The 22042-nt window shown below is 52.4% G+C and overlaps 1 protein-coding gene across 1 annotated transcript; it reads right to left on the bottom strand.

The window, feature by feature from the left end:
* Positions 1-5399: 5399 nt before the first annotated feature.
* On the bottom strand, positions 5400-20477 carry FN3KRP (fructosamine 3 kinase related protein). Its single transcript, XM_054458250.2, has 6 exons — positions 20240-20477; positions 14466-14617; positions 13091-13182; positions 10600-10682; positions 6812-6934; positions 5400-6584 (listed from the first exon to the last, which is right to left on the bottom strand). Exons 1-6 carry the CDS (start codon positions 20450-20452, stop codon positions 6246-6248), a joined length of 1002 nt encoding a protein of 333 aa, XP_054314225.1. The 5' UTR covers positions 20453-20477; the 3' UTR covers positions 5400-6245.
* Positions 20478-22042: the final 1565 nt, after the last annotated feature.

Below are 22042 nucleotides of genomic sequence, written 5' to 3'. Positions count from 1 at the left end.
TCTGTCCGGTTTCCCGTTCTGGGAGTGGTACCACCCATCTTTTTCCCCGTCCGCCTGGATGTCTTAGCACAGGGCCTGGTCTGCGGTGCTGGTCAGGTCTCGGGGCCACCCATGCTTGTGATCCTACCATCAGCCCAGAGGAGAGGCGTGGACGGAGTAGAGGTGGGATGTGGACCTCAAGCTGGAGGAATCAAGGAGGACCCAAGAAAGGGGCCTGGCACAGACATGGGCAGGGTGTGGGGAGACCACAGGACAGAGCTGAGCCTGGCTACAGAGCCGGTGCCACCCAGGCCTGGGGTGTGGGCTCGATGAAGGAAGTCCGAGAACAATATCCTAACCTCATCCACCCTCCCCATCTCCTCTCGGCTCCCCTGGGCCACCCCAAGCAGAGGCCAGCTGGTTAATGAGTGGTTCAAGCAGAGGTGTGGATGGGTGGAGGTGGGATGTGCAGAAGTGGCACAGGCTTCTGTGAAATACGTGGACGAGCCGGTGGCACTGCTCCCTCTCTCACCACCCTGTCCTGGCCCCTCCATGGCTCCTGGGCCTTTGTCCTTCTCACAATCCTGCTTATCCACTCACAGGAAAGCCCCCCACCAAGGCCTCTCCCTGCCGCCTGGAATTCCCCCTCCAATTTACCCCTTACAGTGCACCCCTACGTCATCTTTCCAAGATACAGGTCTTCCCCACCCCGAGATGGAGTCTTGCTCTGTCTCCAAGTTGGAGTGCAGTGACGCGATCTCGGCTCACTGCAACCTCCGCCTCCCGAGTTTAAGCAATTCTCCTGCCTCAGCCTCCCGAGTAGCTGAGATTGCAGGCGCACGTTACCACACCCAGCTAATTTTCATATTTGTGGTAGAGACAGGGTTTTGCCATGTTGGCCAGGCTGGTCTCGAACTCCTGACCTCAGGTAATCCGCCCGCCACGGCCTCCCAAAGTGCTGGGATGACAGGCGTGAGCCACCGCGCCCGGCCGCTTTAGGTGCACTTTCATTAAAAGGATGAAAAGTAAAACGCTTTGGGACAGAAGGCTTGACTTCAGGTATCTAAAGACTCACTTCTGTGGAAAAGCTGACGCCCTGACAGTGTTAGATTAGGTGTTTTGATATAATCCCACTTACAGTAAGAAATAAAAAGTGGAGCCACATTGCCCCCAAGATCCCAAAGATGAGAACTGAGAGTCCTGGATGGGAGCTCAGGGCAACCACCATTTCCCTGGACTTCCTCTCCGGAGGTCCTAGCAATGCTCACGGCTGCCCAAAGAGAACAAACCTCTTCCAGCTGTTCCCTTGACCGAGGAGTCTCGGAGCTGTGTCCAGAGCCCATTCCCTCTGTGCTTTCAGATGTCAACACAGCAGCCTGCAAGGACAAAGCACACAGCTGTCCCTTAAAACTATGTCTCCAGGCTGGGCGCAGTGGCTCTAATCCCAGCACTTTGGGAGGCTGAGGTGGGTGGATCACGAGATCAGGAGTTCAAGACCAACCTGGCCAAGATGGTGAAACCTCGTCTCTACTAAAAATACAAAAAAAAAAAATTAGCTGGGCACGGTGGCAGGTGCCTGTAATCCCAGTTACTCGGGAGGCTGAGGCAGGAGAATCGCTTGAACTCGGAGGGTGGAGGTTGCAGTGAGCCGAGATGTCACCGCTGCACTCCCAGATGTCCTGGGTGACAGAGTGAGACTCCACCTCAAAAACAAACAAAAACAAAAAACAAAAAACTATGCCTCCAAATCAGAACCTATCCCCTCCCCCATCTCTTCCAGCTGAGCCAGCCCAGAAAACAGCACAGCTTTGGATGAGAAGTTCATCCTCTGATGACATGTGTATGGTCTCTCATGGACAGAATCGTCCAGAAAAATCAAGTCTGAGTAGATGCAGGGGCATCTATTGTGCCTGAAGCCTATAGGATTTTGATAGCCCTTTATGAAAAAAGTGTGTATATGTATAAATATATAATATGCATATATTAAAATAATACAAAATTAGTATTTTAGAATAAGTATTGCATCAACTTACAAATTTAAAATGCTGACACGGGGACAGACGTGGTAGCTCACACCTGTAATCCCAGAACTTTGGGAGGCCAAGGTGGGTGGATCACTTGAGGTCAGGAGTTCGAGACCAGCCTGACCAACATGGTGAAACCCCATTTCTACTAAAAATATAAAAATTAGCCAGGCATGGTGGCAGGTGCCTGTAATCCCAGCTACTGGGGAGGCTGAGGCAGGATAATCCCTTGAACCTGGGAGGCGGAGACTGCAGTGAGCCGAGATCGTGTCACTGCACTCCAGCCTGGGTGACAGAGTGAGACTATCTAAAAAAAATTAAAATTAAATAAGAAAATAAAAAATAAAAAGCTAACACATACCGCAGCATTGCAAAATCTGAAAACTACCACACTACTGTTTACCATTTCGACACCCCCGAGACACCCCTCCTGATGGTTCCATTTGGCTGTGCTCTCGGCAATGGCCTCTCACAAGGTGCAGCCCTGCAATGTCATCGAGGAAGAGAAGGCCACCGCCTCTGGAGTACCGAACCATCCTTCCCATCAGCCACTCGGGGACGCTCTCGTCACTGGTGATGTTGTGCTGATGCAGAATGACGTCCAGGGCCCCGGGCACCTGATGTGCTGACACGGAAGGATGATGTCCAGGGTCCCGGGCACTTGATATCCTGACAAAGAAGGATGATGTCCAGGGCCCCAGGCACCTGATGTGCTGATACAGAAGGATGATGTCCAGGGTCCCGGGCATCTGATATGCTGACAAAGAAGGATGATGTCAGGGCCCCGGGCACCTGATGCTGTGCTGAGCGAAACGATGATGTCCAGGGCCCCGGGCACCTGATGCTGTGCTGAGCAGAAGGATGATGTCAGGGCCCCGGGCACCTGATGCTGTGCTGAGCAGAAGGATGATGTCAGGGCCTTGAGCACTCAATGCTGTGCTCACACAGAACCATGTCCAGGGCCCCAGGCCCCTTGCAGCACCAGCCCTTCCTTGTGGCTGGCACAGCCCCCGGGAGGACTCTGTCAGGGGAGGGAGTCTGGGTCATCCTCCTTCTTGGGCAGGCCGGCCGTCCTGTCAGCTCCTCCACTGACCAACAACCCAGGGAAGCTGCCTCACACTCTCCAAATGCAGCAGCATCGGAGCCAAAAGCTGTTCACCTTCTCAGGGCTATGGGGTTCTAGGCACTGATAGTTTATGTAAAATACAGGAACAGGAAATGGAGACTCTTCTTTTCCGATTCTCTTTATTTATTTTAGAGATGAGGTCTCACTATGTTGCCCAGGCTGGTCTCAAACTCCTGAGCTCAAGCGATCCTCCCGCCTCGGCCTCCTCCCAAAGTGCTGGGATTGCAGGTGTGAGCCGCACGTCCAGACGTCTCTTCCAATTCCCTAAAGCTGAACGGATCCACATTCCACCGACTGTTTCCTGGCCCGATGGCCATTCTGCCCCTGCGTGACTAACCACAGATAGAAGGAGCCTGGGCTGTGCTTTCCGGACGGTTTCAGTTGTGGACTCATTATCTCTGCGGAAGGCCTCAGGCCTGGCAGCCGCCAAAACCAAAACCCTCCTGGAAATCGACTGCATCGCTCCGTAGGACCTACCCGGTGGGGAGCCAAGCGGCACAGGTGCCGTCGGGATGGAGCTACCCGGTGGGGGGTAGTCGAGCGGCACAGGTGCTGTCGGGATGGACCTACCCGGTGGGGAGCCCAGCGGCACAGGTGCCGTCGGGATGGAGCTACCCGGTGGGGGGTAGTCGAGCGGCACAGGTGCTGTCGTGATGGACCTACCCGGCGGGGAGCTGAGGGGCACAGGTGCTGTCGGGATGGACCTACCTGGTGGGGAGTTAAGCAGCACATGTGCCATCGGGATGGCGCCGCTTTGGGACGTCCCTTTTCTTGGGAACACTTACCTTCTTCCCAGGGTCAAAGTAACAAGCTGCAGTCCTGGCCAATGGTAGCAGGACCTGTCAGGTTGGAAACTGACCACACTCGCGGTCCTTCCTCACTCCACACAAAAACCAGCATTCTAAAGGAACTCGGTTCTGTTCTGCCTTCTGCTGAGGGGCCCTGACTTACAACAGAAACAAGCAAACAAGACAAGTAATCAATCCATCCCCTTCAGCCCGGTTCATGACACCCTGGGTGACCCCTCAAACACGGGTGTTTGCCAAGTTCACCAAGTGGCTTCTTCCCCCAAAGGTAATTCTACAGCTACTTTCATTCTCCCTTTAACGTCTTCCACAAGGTGAATAAGAATGGCAGCTAGGCTGCACCTCTGGTCAAATATCGCAGACAGTTCTTAGGCTAGTCCTGCTCTTACTTTGAAGCTCTGAGCTATCCTTTTATCCTAACAACAAGACAAGGTTAAAAAGAGTTTTTTTTAAGAAACAATAGTTGGGCCAGGGATGGTGGCTCAGGCCTGTAATCCCAGCACTTTGGGAGGCCGAGGCAGGCAGATTCCTTGAGGCCAGGAGTTCAAGACCAGCCTGGCCAAGATGACAAAATCCCATCTCTACTAGAAATACAAAAATCAGCCAGGTGTGGCGGCACACACCTGTAATCCCAGCTACATCAGGAGGCTGAGGCAGGAGAATCCCTTGAACCCAGGAGGCAGAGGTTGCAGTGAGCTGAGATTGCACCACTATACTCCAGCCTGGGTGACAGAGCAAGACTCCATCTCAAAAAAAAAAAAAGAAAAAACAAACAGTTGGGAGGCTGAGGCGGGTTGATTGCCTGAAGTCAGGAGTTGGAGACCAGCCTGGGCAACATGGTGAAACCCCGTCTCTACTAAAAATACAAAAATTAGCCAGCGTGGTGACACACCGGCTACTCCAGCTACTCGGGAGGCTGAGACATGAGAACTGCTTGAGCCCAAAAGGCGGAGGGCAGAGGTTGCAGGGAGCCAAGATCGCACCATTGCACTCCTCTAGCTTGGAAACAGTGAGACTCTGTCTTAAAAAAAAAAAAAAAAAAAAAAAGAAAGAAAGAACAGTTGGGTCAGGCATGGTGGCTCAGGCCTGTAATCCCAGCACTCGGGAGGCTGAGGTAGGAGGACTGCTTGAGCTCAGGAGTTCGAGACCAGCCTGGGCAACATGGCAAAACCTCATCTCTACTAAAAATACAAAAATTAGCCGGGTGTGGTGGTGCACACCTGTAGTTCCAGCTACTCGAGAGGCTGAAATGGGAGGACTGCTAGAACCTGGGAGTTTGAGGCTGCAGTGAGCTATGATCACGTGACCGCACTGCAGCTTGGGCAACAGAACAAGACCCTGTCTCTAAAAACAACAACAAAAACACTAGTTGTACCTGTTTGTCACACCATATTACAAAAGTTTTTCAGCAAACAACTAAGATAAATATTGAATTACAATAAACGAGGGAAATATACAATCTTGTACATTATCGAAACCACTGAAAGTTTATTCAAATTTTTGTGCAAAGGATTTATTAGCATCAATGCCATTCATGAAATATTTCTCATTACTACAACACTGAAGGAACGAAAAATATTAGTTCAGCATGTATTTTAATGTTGCAAAGGAATGACAACTCAGCAAGCTTTAGAAAATGGCAGAGGAGATGGGGTAATAACAGAAGCAATGAAGACTCCTGGATTTACCCAAGGACACCCTACGGCCAGCAGCTTGGTCTCTCCCAGAATCAGTTTACAGACTCGCTCAGCCTGCGGCAGGGCCCAGGATCATGCAGGAAAAGGGAATATGCTTGATTTTGGAATTGGTCACTTTAAGACGCTTTTAGTAAGACGGTTTCATGTCTACACCCAAGTCTTGCCAACCAAGAAGCATCAACGTGAACAGCTCAGAGACATTCCTGCACAGGAGAGCAGGGAGGAGGAGGCGGCGGCAAGGTACCTGCGAGCAGCAGTGCCCAGGGGCGCTGGCCACCACCCTACACACCGGATACCCTCCCCCGCACCCACAGGAGTTCACTTACAGTTTCTCCACCTTGCAGCGGCAGTGGGGCTCAGAGTCACCCACACTCCATACATCCCTCTGCTCATACCCTGCCTGTAGCGTGGCTCCATCTACCTACAAATCCCCACAAAGTGGACAACGGTGGGATGACGAAACCTTTCCTCTTAGATATTATATACTTTGCAAGGCCTGGAAATCAGCTACTGCGTTGGTCTTAAGCTACTCCGGCCATGTGAAGAAGCAAGGATCTGCCCGGAAGAGGACTGTGGAGAAACCTCTGCAGCCTCCTTCCAGAGCAAGACCCGCTCACTTGACCAGATTCCTCATGATGTTCAGGGAGGATCCTCTGTACCCCGATCCAAAATGATTCCAGTGGTTCAAGTAGTGAAAGAGCTGATACAACTGAAGGCGCTTCTCGAATCCTGGGGCCTTGGGGATTTTGCTGTGGTAGGCAGAGTAAAAGGAGCTGCTAAAGCCCCCAAACATGCCAGCTATTGCCAGCTCATATTCCGAGTGGCCGTAGAAAGAAGCTGGGTCAAAAATGACCGGCCCAGAGGAATCCTCTGCCACGTTTCCGCCCCAGAGGTCCCCGTGGAGTAAGGCTGGGATGATCTCCAGGTCACGGAACAGGTCAGGGATCTTCAACTGCAGGGAGCAAAATGGAGCCTCAGCAAATTGATCAAAGCGTGCATGAGGGGCGCCACTCCAGGTGCCCGCCCCCAGCCCAGGCAGCAGCGGATAGGACACCGCCGGGCACCCGCTTCCCACCCAGAATCAGACTCAGAGGTGGCCTCACCTGCCTTGGTGCCTCCCCTACCTCAGGCAAGTGGGGCGTGTGGCAGGTGCTGGGCATGCAGTGGGGCCCCGCTCACCTGCAGAGCAGACCAAAGCTGGAGGGCCTCCCTGTCCCCAGACTCCTTCTCCACCATGTCCATCTGGGGCTGAATGCGCTGCCGGGCATAGAACACGACCCAGTCCTCCTGCCAGTCATTCACCTGCACAGTAACAGCAAAAGCACAGTTCACTGGAAAATGCCAGAACCGAGGGAGAGCTCAGCTACCCACAAGCATCTCAAAGTGGAGAGGGCTGCAGGGGCGGTACGTGGGAGGGCTGGCAGTCACAGGAGGCTGAGGAGGGAACCACATCCCGAGGGGAACCGGAGTCTCATGGACATGCTGAGACCTCAGATCCTATCCCAAGAGCAGTGGGAAGCATGGGGATGCTTCAGGACCCACTCTGTAGCCTTCCAAGAATGAAGGCTTCTAGAACATTTTTTTTCTTTTTGAGATAGAGTTTCGCTTTCATCGCCCAGGCTGGAGTGCAGTGTCGTGATCTCGGCTCACTGCAACCTCTGCCCCCAGGGTTCAAGCGATTCTCCTGCCTCAGCCTCCCAAGTAGCTGGGATTACAAGCATGCGCCACCACACCCGGCTAATTTTTTTGTATTTTTAGTAGAGACGGGGTTTCACCATGTTGGTCAGGCTGGTCTCAAACTCCTGACCTCAGGTGATCTGCCCGCTTCGGCCTCTCAAAGTGCTGGGATTACAGGTGTAGGCCACCGCGCCCGGCCCTGCTCCCGCTCTCTTTACGTTGTTTTGTAGCAGCTGACGACAGTTCATCAGATGATGCACCAGAACTTCACCCAGTGGTCCTCTGGATTTTCCTTATCATAGTACCAAGAGTGGCGCAGCAAATACCCTTGTGTCTGTGCCATTTTGCATACATGTAAGTATGCCTGTAGTATCAATCCTAAAGGATAATTACTGGGTCAGAGCATAAGTCCATTTAAAATTTTGAAAGGGGGGCCAGGTGCGGTGGCCCATGCCTATAATCCCAGCACTTTGGGAGGCCGAAGCGGGCAGATTGCTTGAGGTCAGGAATTCGAGACCAGCCTGGCCAACATGGTGAAACCTCGTCTCTACTAAAAATACAAAAATTAGCCAGACATGGTGGTGGGCGCCTGTAATCCCAGTCACACAGGAGGCTGAGGCAGGAGAACTGATTGAACCCAGAAGCGGAGGTTGCAGGGAGCCAAGATCGCACCACCACACTCCAGCCTGGGTGACAGCGAGACTCCATTTCAAAAAAAATAAACAAATTTAAAAATTTGAAAGGGGGCTGGGAGTGGTGACCAATATCTGTAATTCCAGCACTTTGCGTGGCTGAGGTGGGAGGATCACTTGAGGCCAGGAGTTTGAGACCAGCCTGGGCAACATAGTGAGACCCGTCTCTACAAAAAAATTAAAAAATTAGCCAAGTGTGGTGGTGCATGCCTGTAGTCCCAGCTACATGGGAGGCTGAGGCAGGAGGATGGCTTGAGCCCAGAAAGTTTGAGGCTGCAGTGAGCTATGATCGTGCCACTGCTCTCCAGCCTGGGCAACAGAGTGAGAGTCTATCTTTTAAAATTAAAATTAAAACTAAATTTTAAATTTTTGGCCAGGCACGGTGGCTCATGCCTGTAATCCCAGCACTTTGGGAGGTCGAGGCAGGCAGATCACGAGGCCAGGAGATCAAGACTGTCCTGGCTAACACGGTGGAACTCCATCTCTACTAAAAATACAAAAAAAAAAATTAGCCGGGCATGGTGACGGGCACCTGTAGTCCCAGCTACTCAGGAGGCTGAGGCAGAAGAATGGCGTGAACCTGGGATGCGGAACTTGCAGTGAGCCGAGATTGCACCACTGCACTCCAGCCTGGGCAACAGAGCGAGACTCTGTCTCAAAAAAAAAATTTTTTTTTGATAGGCATTGCCACGTTGCTGTCCGTAAAGATTGTTGCCCCAAGTCACACTCGCATCACAGGGTGCCACGGGGCCTGCTCCCTCGTGCTCTGGCTGACACACGTGCAGCACACTTTTTGGTCTTTACAGGTTCCATATGTAACAAAAGGTATCTGACTGTACTACTTTTTAGTTTTTTACTTTTTACTTTTTATTTTTTTCTTTTTTGAGATGAAGTTTCACTCTTGTCACCCAGGCTCGAGTGCAATGGCGTGATTTCAGCTCACTGCAATCTCCGTCTCCCGGGTTCAAGCGATTCTCCTGCCTCAGCTCCCAGAGTAGCTGGGATTACAGGTGCGCACCACCAAGCCCGGCTAATTTTTGTATTTTTAGTAGAGACAGGATTTCACCATGTTGGTCAGGCTAGTCTCAAACTCCTTATCTCAGGTGATCTGCCCGCCTCAGCCTCCCAAAGTGCTGGGATTACAGGCGTGAGCCATCGCGCCCGGTCCAGAACATTTTCTCTTTCTTTTCTCATTTTTGTGAAACAAGGTCTTGCTCCATTACCCAAGCTGGAGTGCAGTGGTGCAATCAGAGCTCACTGCAGCCTTGAATTCCCAAGCTTAAGCAATCCTCCCACCTCAGCCTTCCAAGTGGCTGGAACTACAGGCACGCACCACCACACCCTGCTAATTTTTTGTATTTTTACTAGAGAGAGGGTTTCGCCACGTTGGCCAGGCTGGTCTCGAACTCCTGGGCTCAAGCAATCCTCCCACCTCGGCCTCCCAAAGTGCTGGGATTACAGGCGTGAGCCACCAGGGCTCTTTTATTTAAAAAAAAAAAAAAATTTTTTTTTTGCTGCTAAAGCAACTGGCTAACAGTTCCTCTTAATTTACACTCACGCTGGAGTACTGAGGCCAGAGCTGGCTGACCTGCCTTGACCCCATGGCTCACTTCTGACATCTGTCCAGACAGCCCCTCCCCAGACAGTGATAACAGGAAAAGTCACATGGAGCCCCATGGAGAAGGACCCCAAGAAAGGACATCCAGGTCACAGGTGCTTACCACTCAGGAGGGAAGCAAGACAGACACACAAGACTGGAGTAGCACACGATGCCAACATCATGCATCAGGCACACAGTCATGCGCACACACGCCTGCACACACACGTGTGCACACACGCGTGCGCACACACACGTGCACACATACACAATGCACAAGGCGCCCATGCACCCACACATGCACACACGTGCACGCAGATGTGCATACGTGTGCATGCACACATATGCACATACATACACATATGCACACACACACACGTGCACACACACACTGTGAGTACAGCCACAAGACGAAGGGGTGGAGCTGGCGAAAAACCCCTCGGAGTAGGCAGGACCAGAGGGCGCCACTCCCCGCTCCTAAGCAGGTTTCTGGACAACCTTCAACATTTCCAAGTCTTTCTACTGCCCTCTGCGCCCGCCAGGAAACCCTGGAAAGTTTTCTGGGTTCATCTGTGTCCTCCTCCCGAGGACAGGACAGGAGCCCTGTCCACTGCACACGTGCTGGGCGCCAAGCAGAACTCCCCAGGCGGAAATGCAGAGGGAAGCCACCACAAAATCACACAACCAAAAGTGACAAACCCTTGCCATTCCACCCTCTTTGAGAGTTTAGTATACCTAAAATAAAATATGTGTTAAATTCCCTCATTTTTACCCACCTTGAAATCCAGCTCCTAACCTGCTGGTCCTCCTCGGTTTCTTCATGCTTACCTAGCATATTAGGTGGGTCAATCTCACGTCAACCTCTCAAACATCAGCAAAGAGAAAACGGTGCAAATACTTTTACTAAAGCTCACAAAAAAAGGAAGGGGGTGTGTCCCCCTGACCCCTGTGTCTGAACAGCTGACCTGATTGTGAAATAGAAGCAAACACCGTGCACTCACCTGGGGGAGGTATCCACAGCACGTCACCACGTCAAATCCAAACCGGTCCACAAAGGGCCGCTCCTCCCGCCTGCCTCCTCTCCCTGCAAGCAAAGTGAAAGAAGGAAAATCAGTTCCAGGGATCCCAGCGCCCACTCTCGAAACCGAGTCACCTTCAGACACGACCCCAGCGAGCTCCTACCAGCTTAGGCCCCTGCCAGAGACAAACAGGGCCTGGGTCTCCACCAGCTCACACAACACCCCGAACAGAGCCTGCTCCAGCAGACGTCAGCATCAAAGACACTAGCTGCTCCCGAGCAGCGGCACCAGAGGACACGCACAGGACAGGGAGCCTGCGGGCACCTCTCAGGGGACCTGTCTCACATCCCAACACGCGGGGGTGTGGGGGAAGACCACACTGTGTCAGGAAAAAAAAGAGGATGTTCTTAAAGAGGAAAGACACTTTGGGAGGCTGAGGTGGGCGGATCACCGGAGGTCAGCAGTTTGAGACCAGCCTGCCCAACGTGGTGAAACCCTGTCTCTACTGAACATATAAAAATTAGCTAGGCATGGTGGCAGGCGCCTATAATCCCAGCTACTCGGGAGGTTGAGGCAGGAGAATCACTTGAACCCGGGAGGCAGAGGTTGCAGCGAGCTGAGATCGTTCCATCGCACTCCAGCCTGGGCAACAAGAGTGAAACTCCGTCTCAAAAAAAAAACATAAAAATGGCCGGGCACAGCGGCTCATGCCTGTAATCCCAGCACTTTGGGAGGCCGAGGCACGTGGATCACCTGAGGTTGGGAATTTGAGACCAGCCTGACCAACATGGAGAAACCCCATCTCTACTGAAAATACAAAATTAGCTGGGCATGGTGGCACATGCCTGTAATCCCAGCTACTCAGAAGGCTGAGGCAGGAGAATCACTTGAATCCAGGAGGCGGCGGTTGCGGTGAGCTGAGATCGCGCCACTGCACTCCAGCCTGGGCAACAAGAGCAAAACTCCGTTTCAAAAAAAAAACAAAACAAAACATAAAAAACATAAAAAGTAAAAAACAGGCCAGGCGCGGTGGCTCAAGCCTGTAAGCCCAGCACTTTGGGAGGCCGAGGCAGGTGGATCACGAAGTCAGGAAGTCGAGACCATCCTGGCTAGCACAGTGAAACCCCGTCTCTACTAAAAATACAAAATATTAGCCAGGCGTGGTGGCAGGAGCCTGTAGTCCCAGCTACTTAGGAGGCTGAGGCAGGAGAATGGCGTGAACCTGGGAGGCAGAGCTTGCAGTAAGCAGAGATCACGCCACTGCACTCCAGCCTGGGGAACAAAGCAAGACTCTTTCTCAAAAAAATAAAATAAAAATAAATAAATAAAGAGGAAAAAGAATCTGCCCCCAGTCCATCAGAAAGGATGGCTCTCAGTGGCAAACCTGGTGCCATGTGTGTCAGATAAACTATTGTGCTTTGACATAATCTCAGGCAGGGTGCAGTGGCTCATGCCTGTAATCCCAGCACTTTGGGAGGCTGAGGTGGGTGGATCACCTGAGGTCAGGAGATTGAGACCAGCCTGGCCAACATGGTGAAACCCCGTCTCTACTAAAAATACAAAAATTAGCTGGGCGCGGTGGCGTGCACCTCTAATCCCAGCTACTCGGGAGGCTGAGGCAGGAAAATTGCTTGAACCCAGGAGACAGAGGTTGTGGTGAGCCGAGATTGCACCACTGCCCTCCAGCCTGGGGGACAAGAGCGAAACTCCATCTCAAAAAAAAAAAAAAAAAAGAAAAGAAAAGAAAAGAAATAATCTCACTCCTCTGCAGTCTCCCTAACTCAAGGAAAATCCCAATGGGCTAAACTCCGTAAGACTGGAAGGGACAGGACAGGCGACTTGGGAGGCCTCTCAGTGGATCCTTACCACACAGGCTGCCTGGGGGGATCCGTCATGGACCCTCACAGAACAGACTGTCTAACAGCATGTCTGTGTCTCGTACAGCAGGCCCCTGGTGATCTGTTCCGATCGTCAGCTAATCTCCCCACATTTACCATGTGGGCTGCGCACAGATTCCAAATGTCAGCAGATTAAAATACTGGAAAATTCCCTCGATCCTGACAGCGCGTTACGTTCTGGAAAGGTCAGACATGATGGCTGTAATTCTGAGCCTCAAGTATGACTGTTTTATAGGAACAGACCCTGTGGTTAAAGGTCTTGCTTTTTATAGAAAGCCAGAGAGCCTCTGCTTACACTCTTCTGGGGAACAAGAGGTAAAAGCAACCGTAACACTAGGGGCATCTTGCGTCCAGCAAATGTTTTCATCTTTCAAATGCATTTAGGACACAACAGACACATCACATTCACTGTGTTCAGTGCACTGTGAGATGTGGCTCAACGTCGACATTCCCTTGCTCCGGCATCAGCCCACATCCGACCCTCCCACGGCTGCTGCACGGTCCCCCCTCTGAGCCCACACTGGCTGAACGTCCTCCTCTAGGCGGGAGCACCCATGGCCCATGCAGTGCCATACCCACTGTGCCCGCCTCCTTCAGGAGCATCTCTCCATGCTTCTTGTTATCAAGGTGTAAATCGGCCAGCTGGGCTCCAAGCTTTGCAGCATGACTGTCAAATCAAAGGACAGCAACTAAACAGATGACACACAGAAAGGCAACACACCCACTGCTCAGTCTCAGGGCACATAAAGAGGGTCAAACTTTTTTTTTTTTTGAGACGGAGTCTCGCTCTGTCACCCAGGCTGGAGTGCAGTGGCACGATCTCGGCTCACTGCAAGCTCCGCCTCCCAGGTTCAAGCCATTCTCCTGCTCAGCCTCCCGAGTAGCTGGGATTACTGGCGCCTGCCACCACGCCCGGCTGATTTTTTGTATTTTTAGTAGAGGCGGGCTTTCACTGTGTTGGCCGGGCTGGTCTCAAACTCTGACCTCAAGTCATCTGCCCACCTCGGCCTCCCGAAGTGCTGGGATTACAGGCGGGAGTCACCGCACCCGGCTAATAGGTCGGACATTTTGAGGACAGAAAGTCGGTTCTGGTGAAGCAAGAGGGGGATAAAGGTGTTAATTATTTGACGATCTTTGCCAGCCTCATCCAAGTTTGCAAGAGGGTTTTTTTTTTTTCTCTTTTTTTGAGACTGAGTCTCGCTCTATTGCCCAGGCTGGAGTGCAGTGGTGCGATCTCAGCTCACTGCAACCTCTGCCTCTGCCTCAGCCTCCCGAGTAGCTGGAATTAGACACGCCGCCACCACATCCAGCTAATTTTTGGATTTTTGGTAGAGATGGGGTTTCACCATGTTGGCCAGGCTGGTCTCAAACTCCTGACCTCAAGTGATCCACCCGCCTCAGCCTCCCGAAGTGTTGGGATTCCAGGCGTGAGCCACCGCGCCCGGCCCGCAGCGGGGCCTTCGGTCAGCATCTCACTTTGGGAGATTCCTCTTGCTTCCGCCCTTGGTTGCAGAGAGTGCCTGCCGTTCATTCTGCAGAACTCACGGTATGTGGAGTCACGGGTTCTTTGCATTACACTCCTCAAAATGATGCCCCCAGTACAAGCTTCAGTCATCAGAGAACCACTTGGTGGAAAAGAAAGCCAGCTGAGGGCTGGTGTGAAGGCGCACCCGCTCAGATAACAAAGCCAGCCAGGGGATGGCATGAAGCCAGCTGGGGGGTGGTGTGAACACACACCTGTTCAGATAATAAAGCCAGCCAGGCCAGGGGGTGATGTGAAGACACACCTGCTCAGGTAACAAAGCCGGGGGCGGGGGAAGGGCGGTGCGGTGAAGACACACCTGCTCAGATAATAAAGCCAGCCTGGGGCTGGTGTGGAGATGCACCTATGCACCTGCTCAGATAATAAAGCCACCCTGGGGGGGGCGTGGCGGGGTTGTGAAGACACACCTGCTCAGATGCCTCATGTCCAGGTGCTCCATCACCAGCACGCTCCCGCCACCTGGGGCATCCAGAACCTTGATGGGCTTGGGCACTTTCACCGTGTTTGTTTTCAGGATGGCAGTTAAACTTGCCATCTCACCTTCAAACATTCTTCTGGCCTGTCAGAAAAATACCAGAGGAAGTGGAAATGGAGGCAGGCGAAGTTACTTCCGGAAAGGTTCTGTAGACATGTTTTCCTCTACCATTACAACTTCAAACCAAGACTATCCTGACTGAGGATTCCATATACATGGACAGTGTTTTCAAAGGCAGTTGCCAACAGGGTAGGCTACAGGTTCCGATGCCGTACTGGAAGAAGAGGGCTTGAGCTTTCTAGTGTTGGACTATATTTGTGTGCTATGGTGGAATCGGGAGGTTCTCTGGAGAGAGGAAAGTCGAAGGTACTAATTCCACTAAGATCCGGCAACAGTGGGACTGTGAACATGGGTTACCTGTCAGTGTCCTCAGACAACACCTCAACTGCAGTCCTGTTCCACCTACAGGACACAGACTCACCCGGCCTCTCAGGTGCAGGTGGCACCCTGACTGCCTATGCCAGTGACCTGGGGTCACTTTTCACCTGAATAGACCACCAAGTTCTACGCCACCTCCTACCCAGCACTGGAAACCACCTCATCTTGAGATGCCGTTTCCATCTGACTCCCCGGGACCACAGCGACTCCTCCCTTGGGTCCCCCTGCTCACCGCACAGCAGTGATCCCTGGAGAAGAGGTCAGAGCCAGCAGCCTTTCCTTTCCTCCTGCTACACACACCACCGCCCTGCCCGCTCTCCCATCCTCACCTGGGGCTCCACCTTTACACACAGAGACACATAACACACACACACAACATACACACAATACACACAACATATAGACACACAACACACAACATACACAGACACACATACATACGACATACAGACACACCATACACACACAACACACAAACACACACACACAACATACACAGCAGTGATCCCTGGAGAAGAGGTCAGAGCCAGCAGCCTTTCCTTTCCTCCTGCTACACACACCACCGCCCTGCCCGCTCTCCCATCCTCACCTGGGGCTCCACCTTTACACACAGAGACACATAACACACACACACAACATACACACAATACACACAACATATAGACACACAACACACAACATACACAGACACACATACATACGACATACAGACACACCATACACACACAACACACAAACACACACACACAACATACACAGCAGTGATCCCTGGAGAAGAGGTCAGAGCCAGCAGCCTTTCCTTTCCTCCTGCTACACACACCACCGCCCTGCCCGCTCTCCCATCCTCACCTGGGGCTCCACCTTTACACACAGAGACACATAACACACACACACAACATACACACAATACACACAACATATAGACACACAACACACAACATACACAGACACACATACATACGACATACAGACACACCATACACACACAACACACAAACACACACACACAACATACACAGCAGTGATCCCTGGAGAAGAGGTCAGAGCCAGCAGCCTTTCCTTTCCTCCTGCTACACACACCACTGCCCTGCCCGCTCTCCCATCCTCACCTGGGGCTCCACCCTTACACAGAGACACACAACACACACACAACATATACAGACACACAACACACACAACATACACAGACACACGTACATATGACATACAGACACACCATACACAAACAACACACAGACACACACACACACAACATACACAGCAGTGATCCCTGGAGAAGAGGTCAGAGCCAGCAGCCTTTCCTTTCCTCCTGCTACACACACCACCGCCCTGCCCGCTCTCCCATCCTCACCTGGGGCTCCACCTTTACACACAGAGACACATAACACACACACACAACATACACACAATACACACAACATATAGACACACAACACACAACATACACAGACACACATACATACGACATACAGACACACCATACACACACAACACACAAACACACACACACAACATACACAGCAGTGATCCCTGGAGAAGAGGTCAGAGCCAGCAGCCTTTCCTTTCCTCCTGCTACACACACCACTGCCCTGCCCGCTCTCCCATCCTCACCTGGGGCTCCACCTTTACACACAGAGACACATAACACACACACACAACATACACACAATACACACAACATATAGACACACAACACACAACATACACAGACACACGTACATATGACATACAGACACACCATACACAAACAACACACAGACACACACACAACATACACAGTAGTGATCCCTGGAGAAGAGGTCAGAGCCAGCAGCCTTTCCTTTCCTCCTGCTACACACACCACTGCCCTGCCCGCTCTCCCATCCTCACCTGGGGCTCCACCCTTACACACAGACACACAACACACACAACATACACAGACACACGTACATATGACATACAGACACACCATACACAAACAACACACAGACACACACACACACAACATACACAGCAGTGATCCCTGCAGAAGAGGTCAGGGCCAGCGGCCTTTCCTTTTCTCCTGAGACACACACCACTGCCCTACCCACTCTCTCATCCTCACCTGGGGCTCCACCTTTACACACAGACACACAATACATACACACAACATACAAACATACACACATACAACGTACAGACACACAACATACACACAGACACACACACTCTCCTTGTGCTCCTGACTTCCAGCTGTCTTCAGCCTTCTTTCAGTTCTTCAGAGTCCCCACCTCCTCAGCCTCAGAGCCCCACCACAGCTGCCATGTCACCGCTGCTAGAACACTCTTTTTTTTTTTTTTGACACAGAGTCTCGTTCTGTCACCCAGCAGGCTGGAGTGCAGTGGCACAATATCGGCTCACTGCAACCTCCACCTCCTGCGTTCAAGTGATTCTCCTGCCTCAGCCTCCAGAGTAGCTGGGATTATAGGTGCGTGCCACCATGCCCGGCCAATGTTTGTATTTTTATTTGTGTGTGTGTGTGTGTGTGTGTGTTTTATTTTGAGACGGAGTTTCACTCTTGTTGCCCAGGCTGGAGTACAATGGCACAATCTCAGCTCACTGCAACCTCTGCCTCCCAGGTTCAAGCAATTCTCCTGCCTTAGCCTTCCCAAGTAGCTGGGATTACAGGCATGTGCCACCATGCCCGGCTAATTTTGTATTTTTAATAGAGATGGGGTTTCTCCATGTTGGTCAGGCTGGTTTCAAACTCCCGACCTCAGGTGATCTGCTCACCTTGGCCTCCCAAAGTGCTGAGATTACAGGCATGAGCCACCGTGTCTAGCCTTTTTTTTTTTTTTTTTTTTTTTTGAGATGGAGTCTCACTCTGCCACCCAGGCTGGAGTGCAGTGGCACGATCTCGGCTCACTGCAAGCTCCGCCTCCCGGGTTCACACCATTCTCCTGCCTCAGCCTCCCAAGTAGCTGGGACTACAGGCGCCCGCCACCACACCCAGCTAATTTTTTTGTATTTTTAGTAGAGACAGGGTTTCATCGTGTTAGCCAGGATGGTCTCAATCTCCTGATCTCATGATCCACCCACCTTGGCTGCCAAAAGTGCTGGGATTACAGGCGTGAGCCACCGCGCCCAGCATTTTTTTTTTTTTTTTTTTTTAAGACAGAGTCTTGCTCTGTCACCCAGGCTGGAGTGCAATGGCACAATCTCGGCTCACCGCAATATCTACCTCCCGGGTTCAAACAATTCTGCTACCTCAGCCTCCCAAGTAGCTGGAATTACAGGTGTGCGCCACCACATCCAGCTAATTTTTGTATTTTTAGTAGAGATGCGGTTTTGCCATGTTGGCCAGGCTGGTCCCAAACTCCTGACCTCAGGTGATCTGCCCGCCTCGGCCTCCCAAGTGCTGGAATTATATGCCACTGTAAGCCACTGTGCCTGACCTCCTCTTGATTATTTTTATCTGTCCCTGGCATCCTTGTGTAATTGGTTTTCTCCCATCCTCCTCCCATAAGTTAATCTTTTGTACTACTACACCCCAGCTGATGCTTAATTTTACCTTGGGTCTACTCTTAGCTTTAGTTAAGAGTAGTTAAACTCAGGGCTACATCCAAGTGGATATTTCTGTGGAGGAGCCTTGGCCTCTAGCTGGTTCACAGACCCTCCTTCCTCTCTCTCTGCATTTTGTTTGTAGTACTACCCTTATTTTCTTCTCAAGTAGTACTCTAGTAAAAGTACAGCTAAGACCCAGTTTTCCCTTTATTTTCTAAAGATAATGCTTTGAAAATTCTGCTTACACAGTGCTTATCTTCTTTTTCAGTAACTTTATCTCTCTTAAGGAGTGATGATAATATTTATAAAGTGTTTAGAATGGACTGCGGGCCAGGCGAGGTGGCTCCACGTCTGTAATCCCAGCACTTTGGGAGGCTTGAGGCCAAGAATTTGGGATCAGCCTAGGCAACATAGTGAAACCCTGTGTCTACAAAAAGTTTAAAAATTAGCCAGGCATGGGCCGGGCGCAGTGGCTCACACCTGTAATCCCAGCACTCTGGGAGGCCAAGGCGGGCGGATCACCTGAGGTCAGGAGTTCAAGACCAGCCTAGTCAACATGGTGAAACCCCATCTCTACTAAAAATACAAAAATTAGCTACGTGCACGCTTGTCCAGATACTTGGGAGGCTCCGGCAGGAGAATCACTTGAACCAGGGAGGCAGAGGTTGAGAGATTGCACCATTGCTCTCCAGCCTGGGTGACAGGGCAAGACTCCATCTCAAAAAAAAAAAAAAAAAAAAGGACAAGGACAAACAGTTGACGGATTCCTAGAAAAGCCACATACAGGATGACCCGTAGCTGATCTCTCCAGAACAAAGGTTTGAAGGGGAGTCTCGAGAGAACATCCATGTTCCAGAATAAGATGATTCCACATCATGGAAGGTGAGATTCAATTCTGGGAATTAAATGTAAATCACTACGAGAATGATTTTTTATTTTGAGACAGAGTCTCGCTCTGTTGCCCAGGCTGGAGTGCAGTGGTGCGATCTCGGCTCACTGCAACCTCTGCCTCCTGGGTTCAAGCGATTCTCCTGCCTCAGCCTCCCTAGTAGCTGGGATTACAGGCGCCCACCACCACGCCCAGCTAATTTTTGTATTTTCAATAGAGATGGGGGTTTCACCTTGTTGGCCAGGCTGGTCTCGAACTCCTGACTTCGTGATCCACCCACCTCGGTCTCCCAAAGTGCTGCGATTACAGGCGTGAGCCACCGCGCCCGGCCCGAGAATGATTCTAACAGAAGGACAGAGCATGCCAGGGTGTGGTGAGGCGCAGCAGCTGGCCTGGGGGCAGCACCTTCGCCCGTTTCACAACGCACTGACCGAGGCTCACGGGGGACGGACACCTCCAGAGCCACTTAAGCTGAGGACTTAACCAGCTTCCCCGGCTAGAACGACCCCACTTAACAAGCACCGCAGGGCAGGAACCCCGGGAGCAAGACTGCAGCAGCCAGACCCGCCCCATTTCACGCAGCGCCCCCGAGAGAAAGTTCACGGAGAACAGCAGGTGAAGGGCGGCCGCGGTTCCTGCTCCGGACAGTTCCCCGCAGGTGCAAACTCCTCCGGACGCTTCCACCGCCCCTGTTCACTGTTCACCGCTCGCCCCGCGTAAAGGGTTCCCCCCAAGGGGCGGCGGCGGCAGTTCCGGGAGAGCCACCCCCCTCCTCCGGCAGGAGAAGCCCAGGCCTCGCCCCGCGCCCCTCTCCGGAAGGAGACCGGTCCCCCGGCCCGCCCGACCCGCGGCCTGACCTCCGCCTTGGGGTTCACTTTCACGAACACTCGTCCTTGGTCCGTGTCGTAGCTCCGGCCCTGGCTGATACACCCGCCCCCCGAGTGGCCCGTGGCCCTGACAAAGCCGCAGCCCAGCTCGCGCTTCAGCAGCTCCTCCATGTTCCCGCCGCAGCCGCGGACTCGCCCCGGCCTGGCAGAGACGCGAGAGACGGCGGCCGAGCAGGCAGACATGAGTCCGCGCGGGGATTGGGCGGGGGCGGATGGGGGCGGGGCCCGGCCGCAGAGACAAGCGCTAGGATTGGGTGAAAAGCGGGAAGGGGCGGGGTCTTACCGCAGAGACGAGCACAGGGATTGGGTGGCGGGAGGGGGCGTGGCCTCATAGATGAGCGCGGGGGATTGAGGGGCGGGAAAGGGAGGGGCCGGGAGGCAGGTAGGCGCGGGGGATTGGGTGGGGATGAGGTGACGTCAGGGGGCGGGGCCTGACCGACCCGACCCGGACGGTTTGGGTTCAACTCTCCTGCACAAAACAAGTGGAAATGCTGATGGAAATAGTTAGAATATATTTTCTAAACAGCTGACCCAATAGCAAGGGACATCAGCCCAAGGTCTGGGTGCCGGGAGCCCAGAATGTTAAGACTGCTTTTGCCCGGGCGTTTGCTGAACCGGAGGAACAGAGCTCCTGATGTGGGGAGTGGCGGGCGCGCTCGGGGTGCACGTGCAACGGAGACACCTCCCCTGAACCTGGGGCCCAGAGGCTAACAGCTAACAGTGGCCCTGCTGTTACGGCCAGTGTCAGGTGCCAGCTGGGCTGGACCAGGAATTCCTAGAAACCTGGCAAGGCATAGATTTGGGGTGGGTCGTGCTGAGGGCCACACCATCGGCTTCCCCGCTTCTGAGGCCTTCAGACCTGGGCTGAGCCCGGCTACCCGAGTCCCGGGGTCTCCCCCTCACAGACTTCTCGGCCTCCGTAATTGCAAACGCCAGCTCCCCCAGTCCATCTCCTGTCCTGGATCTACGTCTATATCCTACTGGATCCGTCTCTCTGGAGAACCCTAATATAGCTGTCAACACAAGGATGAACTAACTACAAGACGGCCTGAATAGGAACTCTCCCAGGGGACGAAGAGGTTTCAGCCTTCAGCAAAGGATGGTTCATAGAAACCGTTCGCATAGTCGGGCCTTCCAGGGATCGCAACCCTAATTAATATTACCTGCAGTAAACAAAAAATTCAAGTATAGATTTTAGTCTAGAGCAAATAGGAACTGTCGCTTCCCTGGACATTGGGAGAATCAAACACGAATCCTCTCCTGAGGCCAAGCGCGGTGGCTCACGCCTGTAATCCCAGCACTTTGGGAGGCTGAGGCGGGCGGATCACTTTATAACTATCTATTAAATGGTACGTATCTGTGTGTTCACGCACTTTTCTGTGTGTATACCGCATTTCACAATTTTAAAAAGCAAAAAAGATTAGTGGGGCGTGGTGGCGGGCGCCTGTAATCCCGGATACTCGGGAGTCTGAGGCAGGAGAATCGCTTGAACCCGGGAGGCGGAGGTTGCAGTGAGCTGAGATCGCGCCATTGCACTCCAGCCTGGGTGACAAGAGCAAAACTCCGTCTCAAAAAAAAAAAAAAAAAGGCAAAAAAGAGCAGATGAAAATCTACAGATGGTAATAGATAAATCAAGGAACACATTAGAGAAGAGTGAGAGAATTAAAAGGTGCTCCAAAGGCGGTGGAGTGGGTGAACCACTCCCTGTATGCTCCTCCCCTCGGGCCAGGGCCTGCGGATGTCCCTGTATTAATCCGTGGCCTTGACCGTTTG

Source organism: Pongo pygmaeus, chromosome 19, assembly GCF_028885625.2.
Source record: "Pongo pygmaeus isolate AG05252 chromosome 19, NHGRI_mPonPyg2-v2.0_pri, whole genome shotgun sequence".
Classification (NCBI taxonomy): domain Eukaryota; kingdom Metazoa; phylum Chordata; class Mammalia; order Primates; family Hominidae; genus Pongo; species Pongo pygmaeus.
The sequence above is the reverse complement of the archived record's forward strand: the minus strand, read 5'-3'. Positions and strand labels throughout refer to the sequence as shown.

Excerpts from the sequence above, each read along its gene's own strand:
- FN3KRP (XM_054458250.2), bottom strand. The coding sequence starts at position 20,452 with ATGTCTGCCTGCTCGGCCGCCGTCTCTCGCGTCTCTGCCAGGCCGGGG. Across the intron at positions 14,618-20,239 it reads AAGTGAACCCCAAGGCGGAG|GCCAGAAGAATGTTTGAAGG; the intron begins GTCAGGCCGCGG and ends TTTTTCTGACAG. Across the intron at positions 6,935-10,599 it reads GCTGTGGATACCTCCCCCAG|GTGAATGACTGGCAGGAGGA; the intron begins GTGAGTGCACGG and ends GTTACTGTGCAG.